Source organism: Suillus discolor, assembly GCF_016758755.1.
Source record: "Suillus discolor strain FC423 chromosome Unknown F5147scaffold_20, whole genome shotgun sequence".
In the NCBI taxonomy this organism is placed as follows: Eukaryota; Fungi; Basidiomycota; class Agaricomycetes; order Boletales; family Suillaceae; genus Suillus; species Suillus discolor.
Genome location: NW_024541267.1, coordinates 487745 through 500710, shown reverse-complemented (window position 1 = coordinate 500710; position 12966 = coordinate 487745). Strand labels below are relative to the sequence as shown.

The 12966-nt window shown below is 45.4% G+C and overlaps 7 protein-coding genes across 7 annotated transcripts; 2 read left to right on the top strand and 5 right to left on the bottom strand.

The window, feature by feature from the left end:
• Positions 1 to 868: 868 nt before the first annotated feature.
• F5147DRAFT_131519 (mitochondrial carrier domain-containing protein) lies at positions 869 to 2246 on the bottom strand. Its single transcript, XM_041428192.1, has 5 exons — positions 2101 to 2246; positions 1912 to 2035; positions 1449 to 1856; positions 1092 to 1398; positions 869 to 1039 (listed from the first exon to the last, which is right to left on the bottom strand). Exons 1-5 carry the CDS (start codon positions 2136 to 2138, stop codon positions 972 to 974), a joined length of 945 nt encoding a protein of 314 aa, XP_041294242.1. The 5' UTR covers positions 2139 to 2246; the 3' UTR covers positions 869 to 971.
• A 446-nt stretch (positions 2247 to 2692) lies between these two features.
• On the top strand, positions 2693 to 4883 carry F5147DRAFT_651824 (uncharacterized protein; the record flags this gene model as incomplete). The annotated part of the gene is made up of 13 exons (XM_041433558.1): positions 2693 to 2715; positions 2839 to 3105; positions 3159 to 3212; positions 3263 to 3338; positions 3391 to 3661; positions 3720 to 3744; positions 3856 to 3944; positions 4024 to 4080; positions 4127 to 4168; positions 4225 to 4245; positions 4297 to 4511; positions 4560 to 4736; positions 4785 to 4883. The coding sequence occupies 13 exons, from the start codon at positions 2693 to 2695 to the stop codon at positions 4881 to 4883; spliced, it is 1416 nt and encodes a 471-aa protein (XP_041294241.1).
• Positions 4884 to 6231: 1348 nt separating this feature from the next.
• Positions 6232 to 7445, top strand: F5147DRAFT_651823 (uncharacterized protein; the record flags this gene model as incomplete). Its single annotated transcript, XM_041433557.1, has 6 exons — positions 6232 to 6295; positions 6337 to 6514; positions 6613 to 6841; positions 6901 to 6971; positions 6999 to 7246; positions 7291 to 7445. The coding sequence occupies 6 exons, from the start codon at positions 6232 to 6234 to the stop codon at positions 7443 to 7445; spliced, it is 945 nt and encodes a 314-aa protein (XP_041294240.1).
• Positions 7446 to 7879: 434 nt separating this feature from the next.
• F5147DRAFT_526263 (uncharacterized protein) lies at positions 7880 to 8348 on the bottom strand (the record flags this gene model as incomplete). The annotated part of the gene is made up of 2 exons (XM_041429998.1): positions 7880 to 8203; positions 8253 to 8348. Coding segments are annotated over 2 exons (420 nt in total), but the record flags the coding sequence as incomplete, so codon positions are not given.
• Positions 8349 to 8389: 41 nt separating this feature from the next.
• Positions 8390 to 8653, bottom strand: F5147DRAFT_574689 (uncharacterized protein; the record flags this gene model as incomplete). Its single annotated transcript, XM_041431234.1, has 1 exon — positions 8390 to 8653. The coding sequence occupies one exon, from the start codon at positions 8651 to 8653 to the stop codon at positions 8390 to 8392; it is 264 nt and encodes an 87-aa protein (XP_041294238.1).
• A 2137-nt stretch (positions 8654 to 10790) lies between these two features.
• F5147DRAFT_651822 (uncharacterized protein) lies at positions 10791 to 11565 on the bottom strand (the record flags this gene model as incomplete). The annotated part of the gene is made up of 6 exons (XM_041433556.1): positions 10791 to 10837; positions 10878 to 10914; positions 11022 to 11110; positions 11195 to 11216; positions 11238 to 11309; positions 11374 to 11565. The coding sequence occupies 6 exons, from the start codon at positions 11563 to 11565 to the stop codon at positions 10791 to 10793; spliced, it is 459 nt and encodes a 152-aa protein (XP_041294237.1).
• A 72-nt stretch (positions 11566 to 11637) lies between these two features.
• F5147DRAFT_772429 (uncharacterized protein) lies at positions 11638 to 12698 on the bottom strand (the record flags this gene model as incomplete). Its single annotated transcript, XM_041441345.1, has 2 exons — positions 11638 to 11991; positions 12660 to 12698. 2 exons carry the CDS (start codon positions 12696 to 12698, stop codon positions 11638 to 11640), a joined length of 393 nt encoding a protein of 130 aa, XP_041294236.1.
• Positions 12699 to 12966: the final 268 nt, after the last annotated feature.

Sequence of the window (12966 nt, the reverse complement as noted above, 5' to 3'; positions counted from 1 at the left end):
GAACGTTTGGACATCTATTTCATCGATGTCCGATATTCTCCGATACGCTCCAAATCCAAATTTAATAGTTCACAAGTGTCCAGATAAGAGTGCCACCCAACGGAACATCTCAACAACATCTTATCAATATCGTCCGCGGGCTGTATAATACAAGCACCCCTGAAAATAGGTGTGGAGGCATTTTACTCAAAATTAGGGTCTACCCCAGACAAGGTGCTCTCACTTTTTGGTCGATGCTCGGATCCTTTACCTGGACAGAACTTACTGTAGCCCTGATGGCCGTGGTGGGTCGGAGTACTTACTGGTACATAGACCATGCCTGCCAGTTTTTGACACTCTTTGTGCTGGCTCGATGTTTTTGGATCATCCCCACCACTTCGTACTCGTACCTTTTCACGCTCCACGATTACCCTGCAGCTGTCCGCATAAAACCGATTCCCCAAACCCATGTTGGAAAATTTGCTTATCCGCGAACATGAACCATCAAATGCGTATCGATATTCAGGGGTCCTGCTGTACTGACTTGTCTGATTGTCAGAGCCGCTCACACCCCACACGGGGACTGTTTGTCAATCGAAAGTACATTATAAGAGACTGTGAGATCATAAATAAGTAGGTGCTCCAGGATACTTCTCAACGTGGGGGGTTACGCACCACAGAAGCCGATATACGCATGATCATTCTTGCAGTCGAATACAGTTATCGAAGCAACAGGGTTAGGGTGAGTTCAGACTTTTCGGGTTTTGTCTCGGTGGCACACGTGTGAGGAAGATGGTGTGGTATTGGTCGTAACACGGTCGTGATCTATCGTATGCCAAAAGAGTGGTGGAGTGTACCAGGTAGAGATAGCAAGAGGGAATAAACCAGGTACCAAAAACTGTATACCGCCGGGAACATCTATCGTGTGTCCCCATGCCATAAGTAAATTAGACGAGTAAATAAAAAAGGGCATGTAGGCACAAGTGCGCAGTCTACTTGCCACCAGTGGTGCCCAGACCCATCGATGCCTTGAAGGAGTCGTAGATCCACCATTGGAAGCCTTGATGAACGAGGTTGGTTAGTGATTTCAAAGTAGTGTAAAATCGACGTACCAGTGAGAGTACCGATCATCAACACACGGGTGCCGAGACCCTTGGTTGCAAGTGTGACAATGCCAGTTTCCGATGCGATAGTACCAATGCTTTTGCCCTTGTTTGCAGGCTTGCCCATGAGGGAGACCACGGTGTCAGCCGGGTGGGAGACAACGGCGCAGATAACACCAGCGAGATAACCAGAAGCAAAAGTGACACCAAGTTGAGTGGTCTTCGAATACGTCTCTTTGGGCTCAGGGAAGACGTGAGTGTAGAAGAGCTCGACGATCTTCTCATAGAAGCAGAACTTGGCCATGGTATAGGGAATCTATTACGTCATAAGTAAAATGTAATCAGAACCAAAACAACACAGCTAACCTGACGAGACCATAGAGGAACAAGGGAGCCGAAGGGGTAGCGGGTCTCAGCCTTTGTCCTGCTCATCTCCGCAAGGGCGGCACCGAATGAAGTGGGGAATGTGCCACTAGGGCTGGTTTGGATCTTGACCTTGGTCATCTCGAGAGGGCAGAGAGCGATATCGGCAAAGACCTCTGCCGATGCGGAAGCGGCGAGCCAGATAGCAGGCTTGTATTTGTTAGACAGCTCCTCGCCAGCCAAGTTCATGTACTGGTCCTTGAACACTTCATAGAGACCGTATTTGAACATGCCTTGTAACGAGTAACCGACAAAGGTGGGACCGAGGCCTTTCCAGATACCAGTCCGACCCTCCTCGCGAACGAGCGTGGCGAGACCAGACGTGAGGCCCTTGTATTTTGCAGGGTCCACCTATTCACAAGAGCCATAAGATACCACGGAGTCGGGAAGTGCTAGATAAACTGACCTGCATGTTACACTTGGCCACATCAAGAGGTGTGAGGCCGGCGTGAGTGATACCGCACGCAAGAACACCACCGAGCATGCACTTGGCATAGTACGTAGCGTCATGAGGTACGGGACCAATGTATCTTCAAACCAAGACGAGGTCAAAATTCAATCTGAGATAACACCAAAAATAAAACAAGAAAGATACCTTGCGTCCCATTTACCAGTTGGTGCTAGATGCGACATTGTTTATTATTTTAGAAAATCCCTAGATGAGAAATCTATGAGAGACCTTGATTGGAGCCTGTCCGAACAAGCGCCGGAGTCGGAGGTCGAAGTAAGAGATACAGGTGCGCACACTGCAGACTGACCCAAATTTCATCGAGTTAAATTTAGGCTGGACCGGCTTTACATCGGCTTCATTAGTAGAGCTACACCGTATTTGGGATGTGAGTTCTCGTCTCCATAATCTCGTCCGAGCTTACTAAATTAATTCACCTCTTGCTCACCATAGGCGCCACTAGTGCTACGCTTACAAACGAACCGCATCGATGGCGATGGCAGGCAGTGCGGCAGACATCCGGAAAAATGCACCTTTTTGCGCAGTAACTCTCTCGGAGTCTCGGCCGGACTCAACACGTCAAGTTTCAAAAGAAAAACTAGCAGATGTTGTACTTTCGATGTCAGGCTATCGAACTGTCAAAGAATTAAATTTTTATGCTTATGCGTTGTGGAGTAATAGACGCTACCCCCAAAATCCGCGAACTCTGGTAGACATCTACTAGTAATTCCCTTCCATCATGAGGTTCATCTTCTGGCTAAGGTACATGGTCAAGACAACTGCATTTCGTTCGTACAGGGGTCTCTTCTATGTCTTCCTGCGAGTGGTCCGATACTGCCAATTTATCGTGAATGGGAAGGAGGAAGATTTTTGAAAACGGCCCAGCGGTTTAGCATTGAGCTCTCAGCCAGGGACTGACCAACCTGACTCCCAGCCGGCGCCTCCTGTGAGCCTCGCAGTGCCGTTGCTCGAGGCATCTCTACAGAGTCTACCCAGCCGAGGGTCCCAGGCTCAAACGGATATTCAGAATCTTCAGGTGCCAACTCCCGGCGTCTCCGAACTGGATATCACCACGCCAGGCCAGACGTTTGATATCACTCTTATTCCCATTACACCACTCGAGGTCAACCGATACGGGAGGAATGTACTAGTGTACGCAAATTGTATCTCAAGCGAGTTGGCCAAGTCCTGATCCATGCTTGCAGTAAAGACGAGTACGAGGCTTTCTTGGTCGAGAAAGGTCCTTTGGATTGTTCAGAGTAAGCGTGCCGGCGAGAGAATCAGCGAAAAGATTGAAATGGACTCGCAGGGAGCTTGCTCCGGTCGCGGGATGGGAGCCGCTCACACAACCAGAAGGGGCTATGATCTTCTATCAGCCATATAAAGTACGTCTAACCCCTGCTATGAGTACATGGATTTACTCAAATTACACACCAGAGAGTTTTCACTGATGTTGATGTTCGAGATCCTCACAGTAGAGTCAAAATTGACAAAGCTGTTGAGAAGGCGTATCATGAAGCGCGCAACGCAAGCATCCCCTTGGATCCATTCGTCGAGCTAGGGTTAGAGCTCATTGTAAAGGATGGCGAAGAAATGTGGGGTTACTACTTTGTTGACCACGAAAAACGTGTCATTTTCTGGTTTGAGGACCACATATCCGATTCCCTCATGAGCGGCATCCGAGGGGTAGAGCGAAAAAGTCATATCAGTAAGTTCTTTCCATGGAATTCTTTCCATTTAAACTCATGTGATCGTATCACTCCCAGAGCATGCACTAGAATCACAATACTGGTTCGCATAATCTCAAGTACGTATATTCCCTCACTTGACCGAAGTCAATGGACTCACTTTGCAACAGCTCTTTTGTATTTCGCATGATTTACACAACTATGGCATCGGCAGGAGACACATTGAGCTATTTCCGAACAGACGCCTCCTTTCGGAAGACATTGTTGTGGAACTCAAAGAACTCGTCATGTATGCACAGGCAGGTGAGCAAAGACTAATAAGTATCTCATGCCCTACATGATTGACTGGCGATAGACAGTATCACTTCTCAAACATCTGTAGTACATTTTACTTCGAACGAGATCGCAAGTATTCTCAGCCTCGTCGATCTTCTTGGAAGTGAGTTGATCCCTGTTTGTGGGATCGTCGTTGATTGTCTTTTCAGACAGTGCTAACAAGAACTGCGAGCACTTTGTGTGGATCACCGGTAAGTCCAATCATGGACGGACGGTTGTTTGTTTCTGATATGTTTACTGATCTCAGCTCGAATCATGAAACATCTCTGTGAGCTTTGGCCAGTAGTCCGCTATCCACATTTCCTGATTAATTTGCTAGGCGAAACTAAGTTTGTGAATTTCTGTGGACAACCAGGCGCCCGACTTGACGTAGAGAAATCGTTGTACGAAAAATCTGATACCTTGAAAAACAAGCTCGTTTGGACAGAGCGCAAGGCCTTCCACAAAGTATGGGTCGATGGAAGGATCGTTCATGTGCGGTGGGAGCAGTACATGAACAAGCTGAATAGTGACTGGAATGGATATACAATATTTGTGAGTTGTTCTACTTCATATCGTTCTCATGGTTAATGACTGTCTCAGTCTACTGTGATGGTTGCTGTTGATGTCAGCTTTCTCGCAGTCCTATCCATCCAGACTCAAAAGAATGTGATTGTAATACTTTACATGTCTACCCTCTCTGCCACGTGCTCGTTGGTCATTACACTTTTTTTCGTTGTACAAGTCAATACGCAATTACGAGGCTCCAATACATCTGTGGTATGCTCATCTTTCCATTCGTTTATCCTATATTCTTTATGCCCACAGGTTTCTCACCTAAACAGAATGGCGGTGGGTTCTGTGCTTGGCTCGGACAGCTTTCCATTTATGCTCAGTCTGCCGTTCGGATTTCTGTTGCTTGGGTAGGTTCCCTGTCATGTTTCATGTCAGCGGCTTATTGTTCGACAGAATAGGGTTCTTCATTTCAGCACTCCTGTCTGCGATTATCGGCATTTTTACTTTTCCTGCCAACATCATTATATATTTAATATTGACAGCCATGGGCCTTCTAGTATCTTGGCTTCTACAATCTAAAAGTGTTACTTATGTTGGGCTCGGGCTGTGGTACTTGCTTCGCATATTGTACTGGAACACGAGCCAATTCATTGTTTACTTGTGGAACAGGATCATAGAATGAGTGTTGCCTACGGTCACTACCCCCTTTGAAGTCTAATGTATCTTCTGTGATTTTCTGTAGCGCGTGAGCTTTATGGCATCATTTTGGTTGATTTATGCCATACCCTTTTCCTTTCGAAGATCTACATATACACAGGATACAAATTGTTTTTTTAAATGTCCTATGGAGAGTTGTACTCTAAGGAGGACAATACTTTCTAGTCTAAGGGAACCTGTCCCTGATGCACCTCAGGGTGCGCGAATAGACTGGTGACCAGCCTGTCTATGAGGTAAACTGTCGATAGACAGACTGGTAAAACTGGGTTTGAATTTGGATACTGAGCGGATTCCCAGGGTAACATGATGTCTGGCCAATGAGAAAACAAGTGTTTTTGACGTGTGATATAGAATACAAAATTAATATGATAATTTTATCACTATGAGCACAATGTGTCACATCCTTCTACTGTAAATTAATGGACCAGCGATCACTCATTGTACAGGGAATTCAAGCTGCATCACTGGATGTACTGGATCGCCTCGCACATGATCTTATCAAAGAACAGCTCCCCAGAGATTACCTTCAGACACTCAACAATATTTCAGACCGAACAGACATATTACACGCATGCTTGATCGTATATGTGTTGACAGCAACAGCAATTATTTCCCGACAATTCCAGCTTGAGGCTGTTCTCGCAACACTCCACAGTCGAGATAGTGTGATCACCGCAGGCACAGGCAGTGGAAAAACGCTGTGCATAATCATTCCTATCCTACTCTGCCCTGGCACCATGAGTATGACTATTTCACCCCTCAAACACCTTCAGGCCACCCAGGTAACTCAGTTTAAGTGTAACAACTTTGTACATGCAGAACTATGTTATCACAGGTTCTTGAATCAACAAAATACGGCATACCTACAATCTCAATCAATGAGGACACTCTGGCAGATCCATCTCTCTGGGAGGTAAAACAAAAGCTTGGTCATGTATTGTCATTTGTACACTGGAGCTAACGCAGAACATTTGCTACCAGTCAATTCGTGCAGGAAAATTTGCTCATCTCATCATTTCACCAGAACAGTTATCAATGTTCAATGGTCACCTTCCCCGCCTTGCACGACTTCTTCGACAAGACCATACCTTCATGCAATGCATTAAGTGTGTGCATATTGACAAAGCTCACAATATTTACACTGCAGGACTGTTGCATCATGGTGAAGAAGCTTTCCGACCAGCTTATGGAAAGCTTGGTGAACTCCGTGCACTCCTTTCCAAGGGCACAGCATTTCAAGCGCTTTCAGCTACACTTCCACCTCACATTCTCTCAGCCGTAAAAAATCAGCTCATGGTGCCACCAGATCATATCTACCTAGCGCTGTCAGCGAACCATCAGAATATTACCTATGCAACAACACCCCTTGTTGGGGGCCCCCGCAATTTCATAATTTTGACTTCTTGATCCCAGCAGAATATAGACCACCAATGATGATTCCGAAGACACTTGTATTCCATGATAATATGCAAGAAGCTGTGGATGCAGCTGCATACAATGATTCCTGTCTACCAAAACAACTACAGAACCAAGGAATCATGAAACATTACCATAGCGACATGTCAGCAGAATACCTTCAGCAAACTTGTGATGATTTTGCATCAGTCTCGGGCACATGTCGCATCATCCATGCTATGGCTGGAGCCTCAACTGTAAGAACACTCATCTGTCAGTTTCTTTTGACCAACTGACTCTGCATTGCAATACAGAGGGTCTTGATATACCAGGTGTCATGATCGTAATACAATATGGCATCCCAAAGAACTTGTCAGAAGCACTCCAGTGAGGTGGTCATGCTGTGTGAGATAGACATTTGTGGGGGCTTTACCTGATGATGATTGAGACATGGGCACTGGAGGTTAATCTGACGGAAGAACATGATGATGCCGATGATGCCGACAAACCATATGCAATAACAGCACCAAAGAAAAACTCGTCAAAAAGGGACCGTACAGGATGTGCTGCACTGCAATATGTACAGTCAAAAATGTGTCTTCGAGAGTTCTTTGCAAAATATTTCAATGATCCGACACCAACAGGTAGTAACTTTTTTTCTTGTGAGTAATCAGTTGTCACTGATCGCTGCACTTTGATGGATAAGCACTCCACTATGTTACTGCAAAATGCTGCAACCGTCATCCTGATTCTGGCTTCAATCTGTCTACATATTTCCTTGGCAGCATGCACTCATTCAACAGTGCCAGTGATCGGATTGATCCATCCTCAACTGCTCCTGCAAAACGCAAGCACAACTGACTGCGTAACAAAGAGAGCCGCAAGTTTCTGCTTGAGAAGCTACACACATGGAGGGCAGAAGCTCATTCAAAACATCCACTTTGATCAGTTTGGCCCATTACATGGATATGCAATGACAGCAGCCTTGAACTCTTCAGCAAGACACATCAAGACAATGTGAAGATGGTAGACACCATTGTTGTGTTGTTAGAAGAGACTGCGGAGTGGGGCAAAGACTGTGGAGTGCAGATACTGAAGCTAATTACTCAGTTCGATGAACAGAATATTGCAGTGGCTTCAAGTTCACAACCAGCCAAGAAAACTTGCAATGAAGAACTTCCTACTATTCATGCATAATAACATTCCAAGTCAGCTATCCTCTGTCGTAGTACTAGTCAAATCAAAAGCAGCCCTTGGCAACTCATCTTCCTCTTGCTTGTATCCTTTGCCTGCCACATTTCTCGCACCTTCCTATTGAATGTTGAAAGTGTCGAAGATTTGAGTTTCTGTTCACCTTCAGCAAGTACATCTGTAATGGGCTTCACAGAATCATTCTCCTTGCGATCTTGGTTGAACGTGTGAAGACCTAGTTCATTAATTTTGTTTGCGACTCTCCAGACAGAAGGTGTCGTGTTGGGAGTTGTGTGATTCAGGCCATGATATGCGATGCCAAGTGCTTTTCCAACTTGCTTTTTGACATTTTGTAGTAGGGAAACAGTTGCAGATATGTTGCCAAGACAATCCCATGTGGAGTAAATTCCTTTTGCTGAAAAAAAAAGCTGTATAGTATGACAGTACAGCTCATTAATGACAGTTCAGATACAAAACTATACATGCCTTCAAAAACTTGATGAGGTGTTCAATATTGAGATCAATAGGCATGCAGTGTCCTTCGAGGCCAGTCAGGTTGACAAGTGTGTTGTCTCACATAATGTCCCTGTTGAAATAGTATAACATTCAAACCGTCAAAATGATTCAAAAGTGAAACTGAAATCGCATGCGAATTCAGGAGTCCAGATCTTCTTAAGGTTGAAGAGAAAATGAAGGATTTCAGAGCAGTAGTTGTTCGACCCAGCACCACAGAATATCATTGCTAAGTTTCCGAGTATGTCCTCGATACGGCCCCAGTCGCCGTGTGAAATGGCATTAGTTAGCTCTAGAACATAAAGAAGATTGCGGGTCAGAAGCTGCAGGTTATGATGAGCTGTGTCTTTGGGTTTGGAATCCATTTCGAATAGAGTTGCATGGTTTCGTTTCTTCTTGGACGGCTTGTGAACAGGTGTAGCATGTGTAATGAGAATCTTGTCTGCGATCTCGAGAAGTTTGCCGGAAGTAGGGCCTGAAGACGCAAAGCAGCTAATAAAACATGTCCACACTCCTTGTGCCAGGCATTCATGATGATGCCTCGAAGAATTTGCACCAGTGTTGCAAGAAGTGTGTGATAGTCTGGGTGTTCACATCCAAGTCGTGTTCGATAAAGTAAAGCGAAGAAATATGAGAGGCTACCAACTTGGTGAATGGATCCTCAATAAACGTGTAGGAGTGCCCAGACAAGATTAAGACAGAGGTGGAACAAGCCGAATCCAAGTTGGATGACCTGAAGACGAGTGAAGGGATTGACATCTTTGACCCATAACATTTTCACTCCTCGAATGCGAGCATTGGTAGACTGATCATTAAAACTAGGGATGGCTCAATCTGATAATTCGTGACATTTCATCCACAGTTGATTTATGTAGATGTTGTTTATGAGTGCAATATTTCCTGTGATGGAACTTTCATCGATAGTCGAAGTACATAAGGGGAATTGTTTGGTCTGATAACCTTGAGGCATTTTGCAACGTTCATGATGATGTAGTGTTGATGGATCGTAATCCAAAAAATTTGAGCAGTTGTCAATTGGAACAAATGCATCTGATCGAAGGTCAGACAAACATCAGAGTTGAATGAGATCTCTGTAGCATGGAGAGCACAGATAATATGGATTCCCATTGTGAACTTCATAAAGAATGGCAAAGGTTCTCAACTGAACCTTTGCTGGAGCATCAGATCGCTGTTTGATGAAGATGGATGTGCTTATGTTGATGTTGTCATAGCACATCACATGTGGCCGCCGAACAAGCTGTCTCGCATGTTCGAGGCACTGTGCAGCAAGCTTCTTAAGTAGCGTAAGGAGGGATGTTGTCATATCCCGTGTTCCGGACCCAGACCTATCACACACATCATTTCCGGACTTCTGGATCTGGCCAACTTCTATCTATCATCCGGATCCGACCCGCGTCTATCTTCCGTGCCTTATCCCTTTGTACGTTCCTTCTCCAGTTAGACTATACTCATTTTCTGTACCTCGTTTCATTTCCGCCTTTATTTTCCTATGTTCTCATCTCCATCTTCATTTACTATTTTCTGATAGACTAGTGTTTGACTTTTCTATACACTCCGTCCACAGCCTTGCATAGCTTCGGACTGCACAGACTGATTCTCCGTTAAGTCCTCAGTAGTATATAAACCCTGTAGAATCTTTGTACTTCCTCAGTTCGAATATTATCTCAGACTCTGCTCATTCCCTCCTCCGTCCGACTTGAGTTTCTCCTCTCGTCGTCCTCCGCTAGTCTTAGGATCGACTCCTATAGACTTCTCACCTCTGCCTCTACCTCTGGTAGTCCTCCGCTGATTCCTTTCTAGTTCGGACATCATCCGGATTAGTCTTATCCCTCGTTCCCGAATGTCCGCCGGAATTCCTGCGCATCAGACATTGGACTCTGGACTCGTCCGACAACCTTCGGACATCGTCCAACAGCCCTCGGAAGTTAGGGGCACGTACTCGGATAAGGGGCACAGCGCACGAGCTGAAGCCAAGCCCTTCGGATCCGACCCTTGAGCACGTTCTTAACAGATGTAGATGAAATGCAAAGGCTGCATTTGTACAGTGCTTTGATGGTTTGCCTGGATGCACCATTCATCCAGAGAAAGAGAGTAAATGGAGCAGTAAAGACAAGACTATGATGTGAGCGCTGAGAGGCAAGTTGTACGCTGTAGAGACTCATGCCTCTCCTTGTGCAATATTGCAGTTTTCACCAAGGAGTATACAGCACGAACTTGTAGCATCACTCTGTATGCTTCCTACAGCCATTCCTACATGAGGCGCAGCTTTCCCGCGCATCGCGCAACTTGCGCGCGTACCTTTCCCACGCTTCACGATGTATATGCGCGCGCGCTTGAGCGCCCTATAGTGCCAGCCATCCAGAAGCATCCATCCACTGTCCACCAAGTTCCCTAGTGCGTATATTTCCATTTCTCACATTTGCATATTGTTCCATCTTTATTTTTATCATGGACCCTTACTTACATATATCTTTACATACCTTACTCGGTAGCGCTTCGGCTCTGCATGACAGCGCTTAGGCGCCATACTTAAGCGCCAGCAGTACATACTATTACTGACTTACTCACCCACCAGAAATGAACCACAACGATACCCATTTACTACCTAGCGGAGTATAGTTGAAATCTATTCCTTGGCACCTCGCATATAACATCTCAGCTTGCATCTTTCACCTCTTGTCTAGTGTCTAATCATCACTTAAGCAAACTCACTCTTACTCTCTCTTGTTTCCGCATATACGCGCGTGCATTCCCGCGCTTCGCGCATTCTCGCGCCTCGTGCGCACCTGCGCTTTCCCGCGCTTCGCATTCGCCAACCAGTAGCGCCTTCAGCGCCTACTACTAGATCCTTGCTGCACTCAATTCCCCTTTAGAGTCGAACGCACTTGTCGTCTCAAGTATAGCAGACTAGGCAACGCGCGACCTTACAACATTTATAGATACAGTCAGGAGCTTTGTTCGTGCCTCGCTGTATCGTTGAACCTTCAGCGTGTTACACGCCTTTGAAACAAGTATGATCATTAACGAAAAATATACAAACATCAGGAAATGTAGTGTATCATACAGTGCTGCAATCTTTTATCTTGTTCTTGGCCACAGCACGATCCGTCTGAGCAGCATGATGGAGGATAGATTGCAGGACTGGCGCTTTGGGTACAACTGTGTCTCGCATCATCGAATTAAGGTCCCATGCCGACAAGAACTCTGGAGTGATGGAGTCAAGCGTTGCCTGAAGATCTTCCTTCACAGCATCCATTTTGGTGCTAACAGTTTCACAGACATAGGTAACAGCATGGGGGTGAAACAAGTTCAACAGTCGAGAGCGCCCTCATGAGTCGGCAAAGATTTGGTCCAATACTTGCTCCAGTTTCCCACATGAGGACCCATCCTTGAGATTTTCCTTCGAGGGGTAGTATATTCGGTCACGGTTGATGGCGAAATCGAGCTGCGAAGGATCAAGGATTGTAGACATAAAGTCAAGAATGAATATGCAGCCGTCTCGAAGAATCTTAATAGCAGATTTGATGCGCTCATTCTGTGAGAGTCGTAGAGAAGCTGCACTTGTTGTGATGTCTGCGAAACCAGAATCGAATGAACAATTGAAGTCTCCATGATCGAGAACCATTGAAGCCTGAGCGCCTCGCATCTTGAGTGCAGGCTGTGAGTCTGACTGGTCCAGGAGCTATAAAACAGGCAAGAATAATAACATAAAGCAATAAATACACAGAAGGAACAATGGACACAGTGAATGAAACTGCCCAGCAGCCGTTAGCATGCTCGACTGTCGACATCAGTGTGACACTAACTTAGGACTTAGCAATAACTTAGCAAAGGTTCACGTGGTCTCTGATATGCCCGAAAAGGTTTATCCATCACGTTACCCTGGGAATCCGCTCAGTATCCAAATTCAAACCCAGTTTTACCAGTCTGTCTATTGATGGCTTGCCTCATAGACGGGCTGGTCACCAGTCTAGTGCACGGATGCCCTGGTGTGAGGCGTACCCCCACCAGTCCGCCATTCTTGCGGGCCGTTTTAGACACACCACCCTTCGAAGATGAGATGACTTTAGAATAAATACTATGGCTAGCTATGAGTATAAAACTGTTGAGTATGGAGACAAATAACGCAGTACTACTTGAATATCGATGTTATATATCAACTTCGGGTTTATTGCTGCTGGACACGGACATACCAGCAATGGCAAATACAAATTTAGGCTGGATCCAGCTTTACTTTGGCTTCATTAGTAGCATCATATGAGGTGAGTTCTCAACCATCTCATAACTAAGACTTTTTGCTGAGCTTACTAATTCTCCTCTTGCTACCATGAGCACTGCAGCTACGCTTACAAATGAACTGATGGCAACGGCAGGCATTGCAGCAGACATGGTGCGAACTCTAGGAAAAATGCACTTTCCTGCATGGTAACTGTCTGCCGGACTCAACACATCAAGTTTCAAAAGAAAAACTAGAAGATGTTGTACTTTCGATGTCAGGCTATTGAACTGTCAAAGAATTAAAATTTTATGTTTGTGCGTTGTGGAGTAATAGACATTACCCCCCAAAATGCGCAAGACATCTACTAGTATAGTACACTTTCTCATAATGTATACATTGATAATGCATAAATCCCATACTGTATCAAGTTTTGGCAAT